Source organism: Pelophylax lessonae, assembly GCF_965119305.1.
Source record: "Pelophylax lessonae genome assembly, chromosome: 5".
NCBI classification, from domain to species: Eukaryota; Metazoa; Chordata; class Amphibia; order Anura; family Ranidae; genus Pelophylax; species Pelophylax lessonae.
This window is the reverse complement of record NC_138772.1, coordinates 329054196-329078429: the sequence shown is the minus strand read 5'-3', so window position 1 is coordinate 329078429 and position 24234 is coordinate 329054196. Positions and strand designations below refer to the sequence as shown.

General features: G+C 43.0%; 1 protein-coding gene across 1 annotated transcript in view; it reads right to left on the bottom strand.

The window, feature by feature from the left end:
• Positions 1-24234, bottom strand: part of BMP6 (bone morphogenetic protein 6) — a 278729-nt gene that overhangs the window by 58290 nt on the left and 196205 nt on the right. Inside the window, exons 3-4 of the mRNA XM_082258764.1 lie at positions 9643-9791; positions 4848-5045 (exon numbers count right to left, since the gene is read on the bottom strand). Of these exons, the coding sequence (XP_082114890.1) occupies positions 4848-5045; positions 9643-9791 (347 nt within the window). The remainder of the gene's footprint in view (positions 1-4847; positions 5046-9642; positions 9792-24234) is intronic.

Genomic DNA, 24234 nt, shown 5'->3' with positions numbered 1-24234 from the left:
CAAATTCGTTTAGGTACAGCGTCGCACGACCGCGCAATTCTCCGTTAAAGTCACGCAGTGCCGAATCGCAAAATACCCCCTGGTCGGAATGGGGGTAAAATCTTCCGGGGCTTAAGTGGTTAAGATGTACTCCTAAAACTTCAGCAGCTGCCACTGAAAACCAGGAAATATTTTGGTTTACTCACAACCAGCTGAATATACAGGAGGGGTTCAATGGCAAAAGGTGATGAGGTCACTGTTACTGAGACAGCAAGGACTAACTGGGCCATGAACTGTACATCTCTTGCAGATAGGAGCAGAGAGAGCAAGAAGCTACCTCACACTAAAGAAAAGAGCAGATCAGAGCAGAGAGTGCGTGCATGCATGTGCGTATGACTGTCCAACTGTTTTTTTTTTAAGGTTGAATATTTTTTTATCATGAAAAAACAGAATTCAAAGTAACAATCATTAGCAGTACAAGGGCAGTACCATAATCATCACAGATATGCTCTAGCAAAATTGTTTTAACATATTATAAGTGTCATTTAATTAGGGCAAAACAAATAAGATTGTCATTGGGCTCACTATCAGAGGTGAAAGGCCCAGAGATAGAAGTGCAAAAGAGGAGAAAAGAAATAAGAAAAGAAAGGAAAAAGAATAAGCAAAGCTAAGAAAGTGGTGGACATGAAGTGGTTCAGAAAGACTGCAAAACTGACGTATTCCACCTTTAAACAGGGAAATCACTGAGGGGAGTTAGAGGAATAAATCAGGCAAACAGGCAACAATAAAGAAAATATTTTTTCAATTTGCCCACAGTTTAGCTTTAATACCTGCATTTTAAAATTGTTATATCTATTTTTGTAGATTTGCACATGTATTCTGAATGATATTTTGAGAGCAACAAATTTAACAGCTCCTCCTTGGTTTACCTGCATATTTTCTCATTCTAAACGTCTTTGAGTAGTGCAAGCTAAGTAACCATCAGCTAAGGCTAAGCATTAAATATTTAGTTGGTGAATTGTGAATTATATTTATATTTGGTGAATTTTTAGAAATAGTGAATTCTTCATAGAGTGACTATGTTTTATTGAATTCTTAGTTCACTTTTGTTTATAAGGTGTCAGTTTTTCTTTTCTTTTTGGTAAAAATATATAAAATCTTAGAAACCATCAGTTGAATTAATTTGATCAACAGAACTTGCAGTTCATACTAACATCTTGTCCTGCTTACTGTAGCTCTCTTGGTGGCTAAAACAAGCTCCTGATGTTTTGGAAATAGTTCACTTTGAATGATTAAATTAAAAACCGTTTTGATGACAAGGAGCAGCTGTTCCTCTTGCTGGTGACACTGGATTTTTACTTTAAAGGAAACAAATGCTGCCAATACTAGTCTTTTTTCCAACACACTTATACATCTGAGTCAATTTTAGATTTCCTACACCCCCTCTTAAGTTAAGTGCTGGCAATGAACATATAAATATTTATTGGGGGATTTTATGGATCTATACTAATTTACTTCTCCTTTAATTAATAAATTAAATTAACTGTTAAGTAATGTACACAAGCTGTGCCCTGATGACATATGAAAGTCCTTGAGAAGCAACTAAAGGCACAGAGTTTATACATTTATTTACATACAGGAGCTACTGCAGCACCAGTGGGTAGGGATGGCCATAAGCTACATTACTGTCACTGATAATACGACCAATTCAAACATTACTGGGAAATATACAAATTCATTTGCAAACATTCCCAAAAACAGGGTAGATCAAAGAAATTTTCCAGATCAAAAAATACAGTTAAAAAAAATAACCCCCCCCCCCCCAAAAAAAAAAAAAACGTAATTTCTAAAATGCATCAGTGAACCATACATAGGATTAATGAGGGGTATCATCATAAGGCAGATCTTTGTGTGCATTATGTTAAAAATCTTAAGCCTTTAGAACCTTTTTTAAAGCATTTGTAACATTGCAGGATACATCTATAGGGGGAAAATAAAATAGGGTCATTACCCCCTACTAATTATTAAATCTCACAGGGTGGAACAGTGAGACAACATCACCCCCTTGGGTGCTCTAGACAAGGTCCAGCCTGGCCTAGCGAGGTTACAACCCCATCATCAAACCCACAGTCTTAGTCAGCATTCTCTCTCCAAATGTATTAAACCTTGCACTGTAAATTTCCAATAATGTAACTTTCAACATCTACAGAGGCATCTGTTACTTCTCAGTTACTTCTGCAGCACATACTTTTGGTAAAGTTCCAAATGACTAAGCTTCCTTGCAGAGACCCATGTCCACACATTGCAAAAATTTCCTCAAACTTACTCTTCCCAGCCTATGGGTCCTGTAGCTTCCCTCCCCTCTCCAATTGGGAGCAGTTCAAGCGCCCCCCCCACGGAAGGGGGGCACACAGCCCTTATGAATGTGCACACATGTCTTCAGTGCAAGATCAAGACGACAAGAGTCCCTTAGTTGCTCCATTGTTCGGCAAAAAGCCCAGTCACTCCACCCTGCCCCTTGCTTTTATTCCCGAGGTGGCAGGAGGAGGCTACTAAGCAACCTTAAGGCATGACCTCAACTTAAAGGACCTTCCATCCTACTACATCTTCTCTACATAGGGTATGCAGTGAATGTTTTTGCCCTGTTCCCTGGCACTCATCACCATTCACGTCAGCAGTATTTTAACTGATTTCACCACTACAACTGGTCTCACTTCGTGTGATGTTTCTATCTCCTGTGGCATCCCTCTTATGTCACAGCCAATTAACAGTTAAGGTCGAATATAAAGTGACATATAGCAGATTATGTAGTCTTAGGCAGGCCATGCACGGTTTGAATCTCGGCCAGCTCAGCAGGAACCAGCCGAGATTCAAACCATGTATGGGCAGGCTGAATGTACCAAGTTGATCAATTGGTCAACTTGGGTACAACCAGCATGCTGAGTTTTACCTGTGATTATCACTAGTGGCTGCTATAGCCGCTATCAATAATCACTGTCTTCTCCCGGCAGTGACAGATTCTCCCACCTGGCCCTCCCCAGCTGGGAGAAAACAATGGCCCTGGCAGAAGGGATTCCTACATCAACACTGCCTATGTTAATGGGGGAATCGAGTGAATTTTGCTCCATGTATTGCCAGCCTAACACATAGTAGCATTAAACACCTGTAATAATTTTATTACCTGTTGATTCTGCTAGAAAATCAATTGATTTTCATGCTGTTTGTTCTGCAGTGAATTTATGCAGCAGCACTATCACTGTTAGACAGGGTAGTTTTAGATGGACACCTAGTTGTAGGTAGACTTTGGGTAGGCAAAAAAACAAAAAACAAATTAAAGCTCAATCCCAGTTAATACTTTAAAAACAGTTACAGCAATGGGTTTTCTTTTCCTCTATTCAGCAAAAAAGGTTTAATCCCTATACAACAGCAGTACACATATAGTGGCAGAGCAGGTAAGCGCCCAGCTGCCAAATATATGTGTTGCTCTCTATTTATTGGGTGTACTCCATTGGCTCCCCATATGACCAACCTGTCATTGACAACTCATGGTCAACTAATGACCAGCTTCCAATGAGGTCAGCATCATGCACCCACTCACAGTGCGGAAAGATCCGGAGCCTCGTCTAATGGCTTTCGGTGTTACAGTCCATTTAAAGCACCAGCTTCACCTGGAGTAAAGGGGTTAAACTAGATAAATTAAAGCTGACCATTGAGCCCATAATAGTATAATAGTTTTCCCCAACCCATGTAAATGTCACTTTTGCTGGAGAGCTTTGTCTGCATGTAAATACAGGAAAAGTATAAATAAAAGCCTGTGAAATGTAATGATTGTATTCAGTATATGAATTCCATTTTTTTAAAGTATTAAAGTGGAGTTCCGGCCTCAAAAAATTTTTTTAGATAAAAATACCCACCGGACAGTCAGGGCTAGTGCATTTCAGCAACGATAGCCTCTGAACTGTCCCCGGTTTCACTTACCTTTTAGAAGAAATACTTACCTTGAAAATGTCTTGTCCAGCGCTGCCATCTCAGGTGTGGGCAGCTGAAGCCAAAGCGTCCTCTTCGGTGACGTCAGAGTCCCAGAATGCCCTGCACCGGCCCTGCTCGTCACTTCCGGTGCAGGCGCGTCATCCCTGCACAGCTTCTGGGCATGCCCAGAAGCTGTTCAGCAGGGAATAACGCGCCTGAACCGGAAGTGACGAGCAGGGCCGGTGCAGGCGCATTGACTCCTGGGATCGATGATGTTCGGCTCCCAGGAGTCAATGCATGCAGGAAGAGACGGCACGGGCCACGGTCGAAGAGGGAGGAAGAGGAAGGAAGGTAAGTATATTTTCTTTAAAAACAAGGTAAGTAAGTAAAAAAAAAAAATTGAAATTATCCAATTCTTTTTCAGCTACATTACAGCAAGCAGATGGTGTAAAGTCGATTTTGAGGCCGGAACTCCGCTATAACCATGGGCAGTTACTAGAATAGAGTTTTGTCCTTACGGTGGTGTTTTAGGAATTACCGTATATCTTGATCTGATATGGATGATTTCCAGTGAAAAGAAGGTTCCTCTCTATTTAATAATCTTGCCCATTTACTGTATATTCCCTTGCAAATTTCTAATGGGCTCCTCTTGTTTACACAGACAACATGTCCACTGTCACACATATGTCAGGCTATGTTGGTGGTTACAATATTTGCACAATTATTTGTTGTTTAATGCATGTTCTCAATGTTTGATGGGGGGGGGGGTGATAAGTTAGGTCTTGATCATTTGTCCAAATCTATGCATGGCCAATTATATAAAGGATAAGCCTTAGATCAGCCAAACTTCAGGTCATTACAGGCAGCCTGATCTTAGCATGCAGTGTTAAGCATATTACCTGTTACACTGGATACACGTGACACATCTTGTGAGTGAGAATAGCGATTCCGGTTCTGGTTCTTGCGTTTGCTTGTTGCAGATCTTGCTGTCCTCAAGTGAACCTCACTTGCTTTGAAAAAAGCTACCATGAATGGTTGCTTGTCATATGGGCCATCCCTGCCAACCAGACCGGCAGCTCTTGTGTTTACATTCTGACCTAGAGCCAAATGAAAGATGAGTGTATTTGTTATGTAAGGGAACTATAGCATGTATAAATATACACTTAAATGTATAATTACATCTATTGAATAGTATACACATATATAACCTGTAATTAAATGTGAGAAAATATAAGTATAAGAAGGAAATAAGAAGAATAACGCATAAGGAAGAATAAATATATGTCTAAAAAATATTAATTTACTTTCCATAATTGCATATGGACTTTTAATTTGGTAAGGCAGCCTTGAAGAGCCAGACCAGCAGATCTCTCAAAGACAGAAATTATTAGGAACACTGTTTTGTATTTTTTCACAAATGCCTATAACTTTTGCACAGTACTTAATCAGCTTATAAGTGATACAGAAAATAGATACAGGATATAGCATAAAACATAATGTCTTATTTCTATTGCCAACACAGAAAATGGCACCCTACAAAAATCTGTTTCTAATATTTTATAGAAACACAAACAGCTGAATTTAACTCTGCTTGTGCCGTGGAATTCTGAACTGTTTATGTGTTTGCCTGAGGCCTCTTTTTTCACAATGACGTGATTTTCCACCTAGGCCGGCCATAGACGGTTCAAACCATGTATGGGTGGGCTGAATGTACCAAGCTGATCGATCAACATGGGCGCAACCAGCCTGCCGGATTTACTTGCGATTATCGCTAGTGGCTACCATAGCTGCTAGCAATAATCACTGTCTTCTCCCAGCGGGGGGACAACTCCCCCCCCCCCCCCTACAATTCCCATTAACACTGAAAGTGCTAAAAGGGGCATCCCTCCTGCCTTTGCATTGTCTGCAGTGGTTGCAGGAAAGAAATCTGCACCATCTATGGCCTGCCTTACAAGACACTGTATGGTACAAGATACTGTCCAGAATATCCCTGAACTGTTGAGTACATGTTTTTGAGGTTGGTTCAACCCCATCCATGGAGGTGCTCCCTGATATAATCCACTGTAACTAAATGGCAATGGCTAGTATATCCAGGGGTTAGATGACAAGATAAAGCACCTTTTAGTCTTTAGCAAACAAAAAAAAAAAGTTTCCATAAACACAACAATAATAATATTGACATACATAAATCACTCAGTGATAAGTGAAATCCACAGTCCACCTTATAGTGAAAATAATGAATTAAAGTCCAGCAATTTGAATCACTTTGATGAAAAAGTCCTCTTTTCAATCATACAAAATCACAATAAGTTCAAATTCCAAAGTGCTTCTTATTTTCCACATCCGCTTCACCACAGTGATCAACTGAAATCCACTCCCACCCACTCAACAACTCCTTTTGCCATCATTTTACTGATTGGCAAAACAGGCATTGGAAACTCCTTCTGGATAAACAGATCCTCATAAAGTTCCAGATGCCACCATAGGTTGATATGCTCACTCGTGCTCAAAGAGAAGAATAGCCTACATAGCGTAATTCCATTTAAAATGCCCTATATCACTAAAATCCCCAATATAAATATGCACACAAGTACATAAGTATAAAGCCCATCACATCATAACCAAAAGTAAGCCAGCACACCACCCTGGATAGTGTGGGAACAAATCCCTGCGTCTCGCCACAATCGCAGTCATCACGGTCCACCTCACCTCTGGTCACCGTATGGTTGCGCTTTGATAAGTTTAATCATTGCGACTTTGTCTGAGGGTATGGCCATATGGCAGGGCGACACAGCTCTTATAGCCTGCCCAGACTTAACCCAAGGAGATTATTGTCCCAGATCTCTCCAGAACCGATTATCATATCTTCCATCTGAGTGAAGTCATAGAAGGCTGGCACTTCTTTCACTTGAATTTTATTAAATATGCTAAGAAGACTAATTACACAAAAATACTATGTGAGAACGTGAACAAGATCAAGAGGAGTTTCCCTCCGCAGGTATTAAACATTAAACAATGATGTAGGCATGAAAGACAATTAATCATAGATGATCAATTATCAGAACCCTGCTTGGAATTGTGATGTGCTTTGTTTCTGAAAAAGGCCCTTCAACTGGGAGCCCTAGAGCTAGAGAGAACAGTACAGTCATCCATGGGGCCAAAAAGAGGTACTGCTCTTACTTATGGGCATAAGACAATACTGGGGTGGAGAGGGTCAGAGGAGAAAGATGGAAATATAAGAGAAAAAAGTAAAGAAGAGGGGAAGAAGAGGCAGGGAGAAAAATAAAGGTGGTGGGGGGTTAGTTGTAGGGGACGAGGAGGCCTTCTCTATTCTGGAGGCCCACTATGGGTATATCAACACATAGTATTAAGCCTCGTACACACGCAACGATTGTTGGCCGACCGATCGGCCGTCTTTTGTCCAGTGTTGTTGTGTTGGTTGAAATGTGCTCTAGACTGCACATGAATTTTCTCGGCCAACAACAACCAACTTCAAAAGTGTTGTCATGTGCTGGTTTACTTTCCGTGTGCTTTTTCTTCTCTGAGCATGCCCAGTCTTGCTCATCTGATTTTTGTCTGCCGAAATCTGTACTGACTGACGGAAAATCGGCCGTTCTGTTGACGGCCAACAAAAATTTTATAGCATGCACACCAGATTTTGTTTGGCCGAAAAGTCACAGTCGGTTGTCGGAATCATCATACTAACAAGCCGATAATCGGCCGATCGGATGTTGGCCGAAAATTCACGGCCAACAATCGTTGCGTGTGTACGAGGCATTAGATTAAAGTTCCAGGAAGCGCATAGGTGGTTGCGTTAATGGGAAGTAATCTAGCTAGGGCTTCCACATACTTAAGAATTTACCATGTGTGTCGGTTAGTATCGCCGTCAATTTCTCATTCACCAGGGTACATGCATGCATGCTGTGAAGGCCAGTTAAAGGTGGGGGCAGGGGCCATTTTGTTTATATAGTGAAAAGGCCTGCCTGATTGCATATGAGTTGAAAGTTTTTAGGTTTGAACTCATATTATATGGTTTGGGTAAATCTAAAGGAAAACTAGAAGAAAATGACTGTAAGGCTGGCAATACATTATACGGTCTTTTCTCAGTGGGAACCATAAAATGATTCCAAACTGCCAGTTGCTCCAGAATGATCAGCCAAAGGTGCCTGACCCTACCTATACACACAATGATTTTAAGCATCAGTGTAATACGGTGGAGGCCATCCTAGGTCTTTGTGTATCTTTGAAAGCTGTTTTGTGTTATGGTGTGCTTAAAGCTAAATTCCAGGCTTGCTGTGTTTTTACATAGTTCCAGTGGCCAGGCTTGGACCAATACAACTATGTATAAACAGTACCTGGCCGATGCCCCCAGGAAGCTGCAAACCACTAAAGTAAACACCGTTACTTCAGTGATCTCCACTTGCTTCCAGGTCCCTTACCGATGCACTCTCAAAATAGGAGATTGGCCGCTCAGCACAGGCACGATTCAGAGAATGCTTTGCATTTTATGAATTAATGCAAAGCATTCTCTAATTGGAAGAGTTGGAGGGGCGGTGCGGTGCCGTCACACTCTCTGTCCTATCTAATCAAAGAATGCTTTGCATTCATTTAGAAAACAGAAAGCATTTTCTGAATGGCGCCTGTGCTAAGTGGTCGACTTCCTGTGTCTACTTTACTGATTACCAGCTTCCAGGGACATTGGCCAGGTATGGTATATACATAGTTATATTGGTCAAGGCTGGACCAATATAATTATGTAAAAATATACCATGCTTGGAATCATTCTTAAAAGAGCTATTACATCAAATATGATTACATAAGAAAAATGTAAGGTAGAAAATGCAACTTGCTATTAATACCTGGACTTTATTGTAGAAATTAAATTGATCTAAGCCTTAATTTAGTTTATTTAAACACTGTGTATTATAAACTACTAAAATATTTTTTTTCCTTAAAATATTGTTTTCCCCTTTTTTCTCTTCAGTGCTGCAGCCTCTTTCAGCCACCTGTCTACATACAATCGTTTCCACTGCTATATACCAGTTGTTGAAAATGATAGACCATGCCTGTGCAATGTGTGTTTTCATCCAACATCAGTGCCTGAACTCACAAATGTGCTTCTGCAAGAATGGTCAAACATTCCCATAGACACATTCCTAAACCTTGTGGACAGCCTTCCTAGAGGAGTTGAAGCTGTTATAGCTGCAAAGGGTGGGCCAACTCAATACTGAACCCTACAGACTAATACTGGCATGCTATTAAAGTTCATGTGTGTGTAAAGGCAGACATCCCAATACTTTTGACAATATACAGTAGTGTATATATTATTTATTCCTATAAAAAGTATTTATTCATTCTTTGATTATTTGTTTTCCATTTTGATAAATAATGTAAATGGCTGATCTAACAAAATGAATAGTATTTTATACAATACGATATTTCACCAGCAGGCACAGCTACCCAGTGTGCTTGCTAGCAACCAGATGATGCCCATTTAAGTTAGGGGGAAGATAAGTGTTAGTTGAGATAAAACACTTCATATTACACCCATGTCAAATATTTGGTTTGGGTTAAATACATTTCTATAAAAACTGTGGTTACTTATCTGAACTTCAAGTAATTGTGCCTATACTACATCATTACCTGCTCATATGTTCCAAATTAGCATAGTTATTTTTACCAGTCATAACCTACCGTCTCTGGTTTCTACACTAAGCTGTAGTCCAAGGTTGCGCCGTGGATTCATTATCCATAAGTTGCTGGTTGCAGTGATGTCGAATTCCAGCCAACCTTCCTCAGAAGCCCACACTGTCTGAGTATCCAGGAGGAAGAAATCAGATTCTCTGTTATTGGAACAAAACAAAATCATCTTTGTATAGAGTTACATAGCAAGCTAAAAAACATAAGCATATACCCCCAGTCTCAAGATAAATCTTAACTCCCCCTCCTAAAAAAATATTTCTTTATAAAGGTAACTATAAGATGTACCAAACATTTCTCTCCCAACTACGGTGCCGTGAGCTAGAACCCATCCACAGATCCAATATACAAAATAAAACAAAATAGCTGCATCACTCTTCTTTTTATTGATCTATAAAAAGTAATCACTTTTTAAGATAGACAATAAAACAGAAACATTTTTTGGGCATATTGATTCAACCACTCCTCAAGCCTATAGTTTAACATCATGCACACCTTACACCTATCATCTTAAATGAATGCTAACCAGAACTGACACAATTCTTTAACAATAACTCTTCAAATGTGCCTTCTGCACAGCTTAAGAGTTACAGAGGACATCAGGAAGACATAGACTCATACATTTAACCCAAACAGTTATGAAGTGTTGAAGTCACAGATCTACCGTACCCTACTTCCCTCCCCTTTAGGAAGCTAAGGGGAAGCTCTGCTTGTTTGCCTCCTCCCCCCCTCCGCTGCCACATTTGGCACCTTTCGGGTGGGGTGTGTGGGGGGGGGGGCGGGTTTCGTCGCCGGGAAATTCACAATGCGCAGCAGAGCAGACACAGACACAGCCAACTCTACTCTATAGGCGGTCAGATGTAAACCGACTGCCTGTCTGTTTTTGTTTACACCCCACTGCAATCTGATCTGACCTGCTGGAAGGATGGGGATCCCCACCTGTCTGTTTTTAGTTGATCAGATTGGATGTCGGCGGGTTTAAATGGACACATGTCTGATTACATCCGCCTGAAAGACTGACAGGCAGACCCTATAGGTCCGCTCATGTGAAAGAGGCATAATCTGTGTCCTACTAGTGATGAAAAGGGTCACACTGTGTATACATAAATATACACACACACACACACACTATATAATATATGTGTGTGTGTGTGTGTGTATGTATATATATATATATATATATATATATATATATATATACACACAGTATACTGTATAGTATATGTGCATATAATTTCTCAAAATGCATTTAATCTGTGGAAAGGTCCCACATTTTTAAACTGTAAAATGTATACAATAAAGAGCTTACCTAATGTCTTTATATATTTTCCTTTGGCGGACGCTACTATTATTATTCTACAGGATTTATATAGCGCCAACAAGTTTGCGTAGCACTTTAGGACATGCCTGGTTTTCTATTCCCTGTTTTTTTCAGAGAAAAATTGAAAAACGAGGCTGCGTGGAAATTCCACTGGTAAGAATATTGTGTGTAGCTGGCTGTTGACACAGTCCCCACCCTTAGGCCACCCCCCCCCCACAACATGTTTCGCCCTTTTAGGGCATTATCATAGAGGCTTCTTTCAGAGTGTTTTCACTTGATGCATTAAAATGTTATCCCAAACCAGAAAGCTTGTTCATAAAAACTAAATGTTCTTCAATCCAACAATGATCACAAAGTGAAAAAAGCAAAACAGTAGCCAAAGTTTTACCTTCACAATATGGAGTTAAAGACAGATAGTGTTCCCCTTGGTATAGTAGAAATTGGGCTCTAAAGCTGAATTCCCTAGTCCAAATTATCTCCTTAGTATAACTGAATGTTTAATCCTAGTAAATGAATTAAAATAAGAAGCAAAAAAATACACCTCTGATGTATACCCAAAATATATACTTACCTTTCTACAAATCCCCTCTGCCATGTTCCACAAACACATTACATCCTTCTTACTGGCAGGAAAATATTATATGTACCCCCCTAGGTTAGGAATATTAGGCTGTTGTAATTTCCTTAACTGTGCAGAAACTACATTTTGCATGTTTTAAATAGATTTTTCCACATTGCACATTCTATGTATATCAAGGTCTTTGCAGCACTTTCTTGCTATAAACAAATTATATATATATATAGTATATATATATATATATTATTGTATCAACCAACTACCATTTGAAGAAGCATTCATGCAGTATTAATATCAAAACCTAAATATGTAAATTGCAGATTATCAATCCTTAAATGTGGTGGCTGCATACATTTGTTTTTTGCTTTTTTCCCTCTGTTTTCACCTGGTGATCTGGCCAGTTACACACCTCTTGTATAAGAGTGCCCCCACTCAGGATGGAGGAGTACAGAGCTGATGAGAAATGGAGACAGAAGAGATGGAGGCAGGAGGTGATAGAGACTAGAGGGATGTAGGCAGGAGGTGATGGAGGGATGGAGACAGGAGGGGATGGAGACTAGAGGGATGGAGGCAGTAGGTGATGGAGGCAGTAGGTGAGGGAGAGAGGAGGTTATGGAGACAGGAGGTGATGGAGACAGGAGGTGATGGAGACGGGAGGGGATGGAGGGATAAAGACAGGAGGTGATAAAGGTGTGGAGGCAGGAGGTGATGCGGGCAGGAGGTAATGGAGGGATGGAGACAGGAGGTGATGGAGGGATGGAGGCAGGAGGTGATAGAGACAGGAGGGGATGGAGGCAGGAGGTGATGAAGGCAGGAGGTGATGGAGGGATGGAAACTGGAGGTGATAAAAGGATGGAGGCAGGAGGTGATGGAGACAGGAGGGGATGGAGACTGCAGGCATGGAGGTGATGAAGTGATTGTGGCAGGAGGTGATTGAGGAATGGAGATAGGAGGGGATGGAGACTGGAGGTGATAAAGAGATGGAGGCAGGAGGTGATGGAGACAGGAGGTGATGGAGGGATGAAGGCAGAAGGGGATATAGGCAGGAGGTGGTGGAGGGATGGAGACTGGAGGTGATGGAGACTGGAGGTGATGGAAGGATGGAGACTGGAGATGATAAAGGGATGGAGACAGGAGGTGATGGAGACAGAAGGTGTTGGAGGCAGGAGGTGATGCAGAGATGGAGACAGGAGGTGTTGGAGGGATTGAGACTGGAGGGATGGAGACAGGAGGTGATGGAGGGATGGTATGATGGAGACAGAAGGTGGTGGAGGGATTGTGTGATGGAGACAGGAGGTCTTTAGAATTGGGGACATAAATTGTGGTGATCCTAGTGCCTACCTGGGATTTTCCCCTCACTTTCTGTGGTGGCTATGGAACACAAATTAAGGGGAAATCTCTCCAGTTGGACATAGGTGACAAAAACTGACGGGCCTACATAATCCGCCCTTATTATATCGAAAATAACATCAATATGTTTTTTTCTTTATCTTAATATTTTTTTCAGATCCTCAGAGAGTTCTTTGCCATGAGGTGCCATGTTGAATTTCCATTGACCAGTATGAGAGAGTGAGAGCGATAACACCAAATTTAACACACCTGCTCCCCATTCACACCTGAGACCTTGTAAACTCACTACTTTATACAAAAGAAAAAAGTGATCAACTGCGCTAACTATTGACTGAACACACTAGTCCATGTGCATAAGGATTCACCAAAGATGGTGAATACATAAATAAAGTCCCGTGTGAATGGTGCAGAAAATCATCCAAAAATGGTAAATGTGGTCACAGTGGCTGCCAGACCCCAACACCATCAGAGGAGAAATGATAATGTGCTCACCGAACACTTTGGACCCAAACTACCATACGGCAAAAGGGTCAAATATGCTGGTAACATGGAATTCTTGGTATCTCCAAATGCCCGCAGTGCCCTCGAATGTTCTAAACAGTGGGCATAAGATGGATTCAGAAGAAAGGAAGTCCTAACCCACACATGACAGGAATAAAACCAGAGGGAACAAACATAGTGTAAATCCGCAAAACAAATTTATTAAAAAAGGGGAAGTACACTTACAGACATCCAGAGGTACAAGCATATAATAAACAAGCAAATCAGGCTGTCTGTCAACTTCTCACGTACCTGACTGATGAGCCCGATAGTGCAGAGGAAGGCCTCCCTTACGTATCTGACTCGCGGCCCCTGGTAGAGCAGACAGGTGGCACGGGAGAGCAGAATGGTATGAGGGCCTGGCGGGTCAGCTGTTGGACGGGTAGCTCCAAGGTCCCAGATGCTTTAAGAGGAGACAACCAGCGGGTAGAAGGATCCCAACAGCAGGCAGGCAGAAGGACGGAACATCCGAGTCCACACTCACTCTGGGGGTTCACAGGCAAACGGATCAGTTCACAGGCCGGGTCAACAACAGGCGGGCAGCGTGGAATCCAAAGGAGCATGCAGGTACAAGGTCAGAGGGGAGCCGAGGTCAGGTGCAGGCAGAAAGCAAGGGAAGTCCAAAGTCAAGCCGGGTCGTACAGGAGATCAATCACAGAAGCAGGAAAACAGGAGCAGGGGTCACAGGAAGCTGCAGATCAGACAGCAAGGACATAATGCTGCTGCAGAGTTTAAATAGAGCAGCCTGTTGCCAATCACTGCAATTAGGCTGCAGACTCAACACTAAGTTAACCCCTTAGGTAGCAGACCCATGACATTGCCCCCCCCTAAAGGGCAGCCTCCGGATGCCCAATTGAGCCAACTTCTCGGCATGGGATCTCTTGAAGGATTGCATTAGTTCCTTAGCATGAATATTGCTTTCAGGCTCCCAAGAGTTATCTTCTGGTCCATACCCCTTCCATTTAATTAGGTACTGAACCTGATTGTACCTCCTTCTACAATCCAAGATTGTTTCCACCTCAAATTCCTCCTCTCCATTGACCATTACAGGCTCTGGTGGACCAGTATTTCGTTCAGGAAAAGGATTCGGAACCACAGGTTTCAACAGAGTCACATGGAAGACGGGGTGAACTTTAAGTGAATCGGGTAATTCCAGCTCATAGGCTACATCATTGATCTTCCTCTTAACAGGGAAGGGACCCAAAAACTTAGGGCCCAATTTTTTTTGAGGGGCAAGCCATTTTCAAGTTTACTGTAGACAACCATACCTGGTTGCCAGGTTCCAGAATTAGTTCTCCTCGCTTCTTCCTGTCAAAGATCTTTTTATTATACTCCTGTGTCTTGGCCATAGTCTCTTGTAAAAGTTTGTTGTTTTCAGAGAAGAAATTCATCGTTTCAGAGACTGCAGGGATCGAGCATTCAGGTATAATACTAGGCAGGAAGGACGGGTGAAAGCCGTAATTAGCAAAAAACGGAGTTTGTTTGATGGCAGAATGAAAAGAGTTATTATAAGCAAACTCGGCAATGGGGAGTAAAGAGACCCAGTCATCTTGGGAGAAGGAAGAGAAGCAACGGAGGTACTGCTCCAGAGTCTGATTGGTTCTTTCTGTTTGTCCGTTCGTCTGAGGGTGGTATGCGGAGGAAAAAGCCAATTCAATCTCTAGAGAACCGCACAGAGCTTTCCAGAACCTGGAGGTGAACTGGACACCCCGGTCGGACACGATGTTGGCTGGAACACCATGGAGCCTTACAATTTCTTTGACGAAAATTTTTGCAGTTTCCACAGCCGAGGGTGTACCTTTCATGGGCAAAAAATGGGCCATTTTGGACAGTCTGTCCACCACCACGAAGATGGTAGAAAAACCCTCTGCCGGGGGGAGTTCCACAATGAAGTCCATTGAGATCATTTTCCAGGGTCTCTCTGGAACGGGCAATGGCTTCAGTAAACCCCAGGCCTTTACCCTGCTGTTCTTGCTTCGGGAGCAAGTAGTACAAGACTCCACATAGCTCTTACAGTCGCCTACCACCTGAGGCCACCAGAACGTGCGTTGTACCAGTTCGGCCGTCTTCAGGGCACCGAAGTGTCCGGCCAGCTTGTGGTCATGACAGAGCTCTAACACCGTCATTCTTAAGTCCTTAGGTACAACAATTTTACCTTCATGCCACAGTAGGCCATCCTGTGCCTGTAAGCTGGTTTCAGAGGACGAAGCAATCTCAGCAGAAGCCTGTTTGAGTCGGGATAGGAGATTCTCCTGTAATACAAGAAAGTTTCCTGAGGGAAGGATGGTGTCTGGGAGTGTGGACCTTTCAGGGTCGTTGAACATACGTGAAAGTGCATCAGGTTTTGTATTCTTTGACCCTGGCCTGTACGTTATATGGAATGAGAATCTAGAGAAAAAAAGTGCCCACCTTGCCTGCCGAGGTTTTAATCTCTTAGCCGTTCTCAGATATTCTAGATTCTTGTGGTCTGTATAGATAAGAATGGGATGTGCTGCACCTTCAAGTAAGTAACGCCATTCTTCCAATGCGGCCTTGATGGCCAAAAGCTCGCGGTCTCCCACATCATAATTTCTTTCTGCTATTGATAATTTGCGGGAAAAGAAAGCAACCGGGTAAAGTAGGGCTTTAGCTCCTTGCCGTTGAGACAGCACAGCCCCCACTGCAACTTCCGAGGCATCAACTTCAAGAACAAACGGTAAGGCAGGGTCAGGGTGCTTCAAGATGGGTGCTGACGTGAACAGCTTCTTGAGGGCTTCAAAAGCAGATTGCGCTTTGGGAGACCAGAGGAATCGGGTTCCTTGCTTAGTTAGTTCGGTAATGGGGGCGATAATAGCAGAGAACCCCCTAATAAACTTCCGGTAAAAGTTGGCAAACCCGATGAAGCGTTGAACCCCCTTTCTGTCCATAGGAGCTGGCCAATCTAAGATGGCGGTGACTTTCTGAGGGTCCATCTTAATGCCTTCAACAGAGATGATCAGACCTAAGAACTGGATACACTGAAGTTCAAAGTCGCACTTCTCCGGTTTGGCGTAGAGGCCATGTTGCCGTAGTCGGGTTAGCACATTTCGGACATGTCTACGGTGGTCATCAACAGAGGAGGAGAAAATCAGGATGTCATCCAGGTACACGATGACGTACAAGTCCAGATAGTCACGGAAAATGTCATTGACAAAGTGCTGAAAGGTGGCCGGTGCATTGCATAACCCAAAAGGCATGACTAGGTACTCAAAGTGCCCGAATCGAGTACGAAATGCCGTTTTCCATTCGTCTCCTTCTCGAATACGGATTAGATTGTATGCTCCCCGTAGATCCAGTTTAGTGAAGATGACTGCAGCTCCCAGTCTTTGAAACAGTTCGGGCACAAGAGGCAGAGGATAACGGTTCTTTACAGTTATCTTGTTCAATTCTCTGTAGTCTATGCAGGGTCGCAGTGAATGGTCCTTTTTTTCAACAAAGAAGATGCCTGCACCAGCCGGAGAGGTAGATGGGCGAATAAACCCTTTTTTTAGGTTGTCATCAATATAGTCCTTTAGCGTGCCCAATTCAAGCTCAGTTAAAGGGTAAATCCTTCCGAAAGGGACCTCAGCCCCTGGTAACAGTTCAATAGGGCAGTCATAGGACCTATGAGGAGGGAGAGTTTCTGCACCCTTCTTACTGAATACGTCCAGAAAATCGTGGTAAGCCACTGGGATTGATTTTTGTAATTCAAGGTCTGAGTCAAGGCAGAGTAAGGGTGAGGGGTTGACTGGAGGTTCTTGCAGGCAATGTTGCTGGCAATAGCTTGAAGGAAATGTGATTTCTCCAGTGGCCCAGTTGATTTGGGGGTTATGGGCCTGTAGCCAGGGCATACCTAGGATGATGGGGAACAAAGGTGATGAAATGGCATCCAGGCGTAAAAACTCTTGGTGATGGGAAGCAATGATAGTAAGCAAAGGGACCGTCTCTTGTGTGACTGGACCGGATTTAATGACAGAGCCATCAGCAAGATGTACAGCTAGTCCCCGGGCCTTTGGCTGAAGTGGAATGAGGTGTTTGGCTGCAAACGTCAAGTCTATGAAGCAGCTGCAGGCTCCGGAATCAATTATGACGGATACCTGGATACTCCTTCCTGGGAGCTGTAACATAATGGTGAGAGTAAGATGAGAGGCTTGGTTAGGTGAAACAGGAACATGCACTGAGGAGATTGAAAGGCACTTACGCATCTTTGCAGGGCAGGACCTCACATAATGCCCGGGTTCCCCACAGTACATACAGAGGTTATTGATTCGTCTGCGCTGTCGTTCCTCCATGGTGAGAGAGGGACGAAGCAATCCCAACTGCATGGGTTCGGAGGTGTCCGGGCCCGGAGCGACTGGAGCAGAAGGAGTCTGGCTGGAGAAACTGGGAACTTTAGGTAGCATCCAAGTTGGCCGATATTGGCCTGAGGATCTTTCGGAGCGACGTTCCCTTAGACGTCGGTCAATCTGAATTGACAAGTTAATAAGTGCGTCCAGGGATTGGGGTATCCCAACTCGTGCCAGTTCATCTTTTAAAGGATCAGATAGTCCCATCCGAAATTGGTAACGAAGGGCCGCATCGTTCCAATTGGTATCAGAACTCCAACGCCTGAACTCGGCCACGTAGTCTTCGGCGGCTCTGCGACCTTGTTGAAGTGCATGTATTGCGGCCTCAGCCGTCGCAGTCTGCTGGGGGTCCTCATAAAGTTGGGACATCGCTTCAAAGAACGTGGTGAGGTTGCTTAGCGATTCGGCCTTTTGTTCCAGAAGGCGATGTGCCCAGGCTTGGGGTTCTCCGGTCAACAGGGAGATAACGAAGCCCACTTTGGTTGCTTCCAAAGAAAAGGTGCGGGGTTGCAGGGCAAAATAGAGTTCGCAAGCATTATGAAAGGCTCTGTATTTGCTACGTTCACCCGCAAATCTTTCGGGTGTGGGTACCCTTGGTTCTGGTGGTAACATCACTACCGCAGGTGCGGATGAGGTAGCACCTGTAGTGTTGGCGGGAGATGACAGAATTTGAACTCGTTCTTCCAGCCGAGTATATCCCTCTTGTAAATCCTTAACAGCTTGTGTCAGACCCGCCAGATGTCGGCACAGTTCTTCCATGGGGGAGGTTCCTCGCTCGGGCTCAGACATGGCTGTCTGATACTGTCAACTTCTCACGTACCTGACTGATGAGCCCGATAGTGCAGAGGAAGGCCTCCCTTACGTATCTGACTCGCGGCCCCTGGTAGAGCAGACAGGTGGCACGGGAGAGCAGAATGGTATGAGGGCCTGGCGGGTCAGCTGTTGGACGGGTAGCTCCAAGGTCCCAGATGCTTTAAGAGGAGACAACCAGCGGGTAGAAGGATCCCAACAGCAGGCAGGCAGAAGGACGGAACATCCGAGTCCACACTCACTCTGGGGGTTCACAGGCAAACGGATCAGTTCACAGGCCGGGTCAACAACAGGCGGGCAGCGTGGAATCCAAAGGAGCATGCAGGTACAAGGTCAGAGGGGAGCCGAGGTCAGGTGCAGGCAGAAAGCAAGGGAAGTCCAAAGTCAAGCCGGGTCGTACAGGAGATCAATCACAGAAGCAGGAAAACAGGAGCAGGGGTCACAGGAAGCTGCAGATCAGACAGCAAGGACATAATGCTGCTGCAGAGTTTAAATAGAGCAGCCTGTTGCCAATCACTGCAATTAGGCTGCAGACTCAACACTAAGTTAACCCCTTAGGTAGCAGACCCATGACACTGTCCTTGGCATCGTCCTGACGCATTTAGTTAGAGATAACTTTCTCAATTCCACTCACTACTTTACATTGTAGCAAAGTGTCATTTCTTCAGTGTTGCCACATGAAAAGATAAAATAAAATATTTAGAAGAGGTTGAAGGGGTGGGGGTTCAGCCTGTCAAAGCTCAGACCATACACCGCACACTGCAAAAAATTAGTCTGCATGGCTATTGTCCCAGATGGAAGCCACTTCTAAAGATGATGCACAAAAAAGCCCGCAAACAGTTTGCTGAAAACAAAAAGACTAAGGACATGGATTACTGGAACCATGTCCTGTGGTCTGATGATACCAAGATAAACGTATTTGGTTCTGATGGTGTCAAGTGTGTGTGGCAGCAACGGGGTGAGGAGTACAAAGACAAGTGTGTCTTCCCTACAGTCAAGCATGGTGGTGGGAGTGTCATGGTCCAGGGCTGCATGAGTGCTGCCATCCCTGGGGAGCTACAGTTCATTGAGGGAACCATGAATGCCAACATGGACTGTGACATACTGAAGCAGAGCATGATCCCTTCCCTTCGGAGACTGGGCCGCAGGGCAGTATTCCAACATGATAACGATCCCAAACACACCTCCAAGACGACCACTGCCTTGCTAAAGAAGCTGAGGGTAAAGGTGATGGACTGGACAAGTATGTCTCCAGACCTAAACCCTATTGAGCATCTGTGGGGCATCTTCAAACAGAAGGTGAAGGAGCGCAAGGTCTCTAACATCCACCAGCTCTGTGATGTCATCATGGAGGAGTGGAAGAGGACTCCAGTGGCCACCTGTGAAGCTCTAGTGAACTCCATGCCTAAGAGAGTTAAGGCAGTGCTGGAAAATAATGGTGGTCACACAAAATATTGACACTTTGGGCCCAATTTGGACATTTTGACTTACAGGTGTACTCACTTTTGTTGCCAGCGGTGTAGACAATAATGGCTGTGTGTTGAGTTATTTTGAGGGGACAGCAAATTTACACTGTTATACAAGCTGTACACTCACTACTTTATGTTGTAGCAAAGTGTAATTTCTTCAGTGTTGTCACATGAAAAGATATAATAAAATATTTACAAAAATGTGGGGGGGGGGGGGGGGGTAACTTACTTTTGTGAGATACTGTGAATATATATATATATATATATATATATATATATATATATACACACAGTGGGGCAATAATTATTTGATCCCCTACAGATTTTGTATGTTTGCCCACTTTCAAAGAAATGAAGGGTCTATCATTTTTTTCATAGGTGTATTTTAAATGAAAGACACTGAATATCAACCAAAAATACATAAAAAACACATAAAACAAATGCTATAAATTAGGTTGCAGTTAAGTGAGTAAAATAAGTATTTGATCCCCACGCAAAACATGACTTAGAACTTGGTGGAGAAACCCTTGTTGACAAGCACAGAAGTAAGACGTTTTTTGTAGTTGGTGACAAGGTGTGTACACATCTCAGGAGGGATTGTGGTCCACTCTTCCTTACAGATCCTCTCTAAATCCTTAAGGTTACTTGGCTGTCTCTTGGCAACTCGAGGTTTCAGCTCCCTTCATACATTTTCTATAGGATTAAGGTCTGGAGACTGACTAGGCCACTCCATGACCTTAATGTGCTTCTTCTTGAGGCACTCCTTTGTTGCCTTGGCTGTATGTTTTGGGTCATTGTCATGCTGGCAGACCTATCCATGACCCATCTTCAGTGTTTTGGCTGAAGGAAGAAGGTTCTCATCCACAATTTTTCAATACATGGCAACACCTACGTACTTGACCGTAAGGATTGTGTTCTTAGGGTCATAGTCAGCATTTTTCCTCCTCCAAACATAGCGAGTCGAGTTAATGCCAAAGAGCCCAATTTTGGTCTCATCTGACCACAGCACTTTTTCCCAATCCTTCTCTGAATCATTTAGATGTTTATTGGCATGACTGTATATGTGCCTTCTTGAAGAGGAAGACTTGCCGTGTTTGGAGGAAGAAAAATTCTGACTATGACCATGGACACATCGCTGGACTGAAGGTGAGTATAGTTCCGCTTTAAGTTTCTATGGCAGTAATGTGTGTTGCGTGAGGCTATCCAGTAAGGCTAGACTATAAAGAAAGGGGATCAGAGGAGATGCTGTGGAGTGTAGGTGATACGTAGACCTACATGCGTTCCAAATCCCTTGGGTAAATCTCATTGTATAAAGAAGATCTAGATCTCATGTTGCAGCTGAAGGTCTCCATATTAAAGAACTGCCATGCTTGGGCAAGCCATAATTTTTCTATTTCTTTTCATTTATTATATGAATATAAAGTAGACCAGGACTTCACAGGTCTAATATGGGCAGCATATTAGTATTTGGCATTATCGTACAATGCTTAATTAGAGAATGGATTTAAGGGCCAAATGGACAGTTTTCAACACTCTGTGGTTTCCCTTCTCACCATGTACACTGTAGCAAATCTTGCTGCAACATGGGAATAGTTTATATTTTAAGGTTAAGTCATGCCTCTGAACCATGCTCAAGTGAAACACCTAATAAAACACACAAAGGCCACATGCAAACAACTCTCAAAGCATAACAAAAGGGACATGATTTAAATCACATCTTCAATTTTTTTTTTTGGCAGAAGCTCAAAGCTTTCAATTAACATAGTGTTAAAACAATTGCACTGCATCAATAGCACTTTGGCTGAACATGTTCATAAAAAATATAATCAGTTAATCCCTTACAATGACACTACTTCAAAGGCATTGGTGTAAGAACTTCATAATCTCATTTTAATTGAAGTTCCCTTTATGCATTCATATACAGTCTACAGTTGAGAAATACACCATATTTTGTAACTTTACGCTTATCTGAAAATTCTGTTTGTACCTAATTCCAGAAAGAAAAGTGTAGACTAGTTAATTATAAAGCGTAACCTGGTTTCATTTAATTGTAAGTCTTCATTTGCTCCTTTACAACTTGGAGTGCTAATGATACAGATGATGACTTCATTAAACGTAAAGTAAACCCAAAGCAATAAGAAGGTTCTTAAAATATCACATAGTACCCCCAAGTACTGCAACGCTTTGGATACAGTATATCAACCACCAAATGGAAGCAGCAAATCAGTAGCTAAAGGTCACAGCTCAATGGATGTGATTTATACCTCATCCCCATACAATTTACGATTTATCCATTGAGCTTATAACACCGTTATATCTGTGATCTTATGATTCCAGAACAAAAGAACCCCCTCCTCCAGCTGACCTAACTTAGGCATTAGTACTGAAGTACTTTTTGCATTTTAACCAAAGCATAACAAAGAACATGGTAAGGAAATGTAAAAACTTTAATAATAATATACATTGTATTACAAGATTTACTGCAAATCTTTACCCCTACTGGATTTGCATTAGTTCTGTGATGGCAAGAAATTGTTTATATTAAGCCTTATTTTTCGTTATGTCTCATCTGAGAATTGTTTGTTTTACCCCACAACTACTAATCATACTGCCAAGTAATTATCCAGTAGGTATCTTAAAATGGTTATAAACCCTTACCCAGTGAAGTGACTGGCCTCAGGTGATACAGAGATTAAACAAATCCTCCTATATATGTTATACCTGTTTACCTGCAGGCTTCCCTTATCTACATCACTTCAAAGTGCAGAACTTACACAGCATTTGGAAATGGATAAACCCCCTCTGCACAATCTTATAGGGAAATATGCACAGCTGAGGCTGTCTGTCACATGCTGTGTGCTGGAGCTCCCCTTCTCCTCCCTCTTGATCTCTTGGAGTCTGCACAATCTGTCAGATCATGCATATAGCTGAGGTTTGTGGCAGCAGGCAGCCTTAAAACACACAAGCTCTTATTCCCAAGACCAGAGGAATAGAGGGACCTCCCAAAATCCAATCAGTAAGAGTTTAAGGGGATATTTCTTACCCCACGTAGTGGGAACCCAGTCTCTGGGACACTCGAACATGGCCCTATCTAAGTAGATAAGTAAGCATCAGCTGAGAAAAGATGATGTCCCCGAAACAACAGCACAGGGGAGCAACCTGAGCACTGCTGCCCCACAGTTCCAGCGCCTTGTTCTCTAATTCTCACTCCCAGCCTCAAAGCACTGGATTCCCCTGCAGCTCCAGAGCTCTCTATCTACTCTCCGGGCATCACTGAGGTGACAGTAGACATCTGTTCCAAGCTTTCCCCCTACTAGAGCTGACATTGATATGTGGGCCACTGAGATCAAGAATGCTCTTAAAAAGGAGTTGAAGGACCTGAGACAATTGATGCTAATGTTTCCTCCCTGGAAAGTACAGTTCATGTGCATGACTTCAACATTGCTGCACTGGAGCTCTTTCCTTCTGCTATGCATTCTCACATGACCACCATGCACCTCAAGATAGAAGATATTAAAAACAAAAGCAGGTGGAGCAACATAAAATCAAGGGGCATCCCAGAAGCAAAATCAGGAAGGCGCATTCTACAAAATCCTTAGGAAGTCCTTGGCAACTCCCCAACTGGGCACTTGGAGCTGAATAGAGGGCATTGGATTGGGCCACTGTGGTTAAGAGCACATTTTTTTACTATAATGGAGGAAATTATGAGATAAGCGCAATAATCTGGACCAGTGGACTTTGACGATGTATCAGTTCAACCACTCCCAGATCTCTCCAAATGAACCCTCAATGAAAAGTTAGTCAATCCTCTCCTTGAATTAATCCACCAGGCAGGTGCATCGTATAAATGAGGCCACCAATACCACATCCAAGTCTGTAAAAAAGAAAGGTTCTACATGCTCCACTGACCCGCTCAGCTTTCTAACTTTTTTCAGTTCCTGGACATTGTGCCCATCTCGTTACTAGACTGGCTAGATTCTGCTTCTACCTCTGGAGACACTGAATGACTATTGGCCTTACCACAGCAACAGAGACCTTCTCATCTGAGATGACCCGAGAGACCATCTCAAGACCTTACACCAAACTGCAATGAGTCCTGTAGCAGGTTGAACTTAACATGCTGAGGACACCCATTTTATATTCTGTTGTTGCTGTTGTTGCTATTGTGGGGGACTC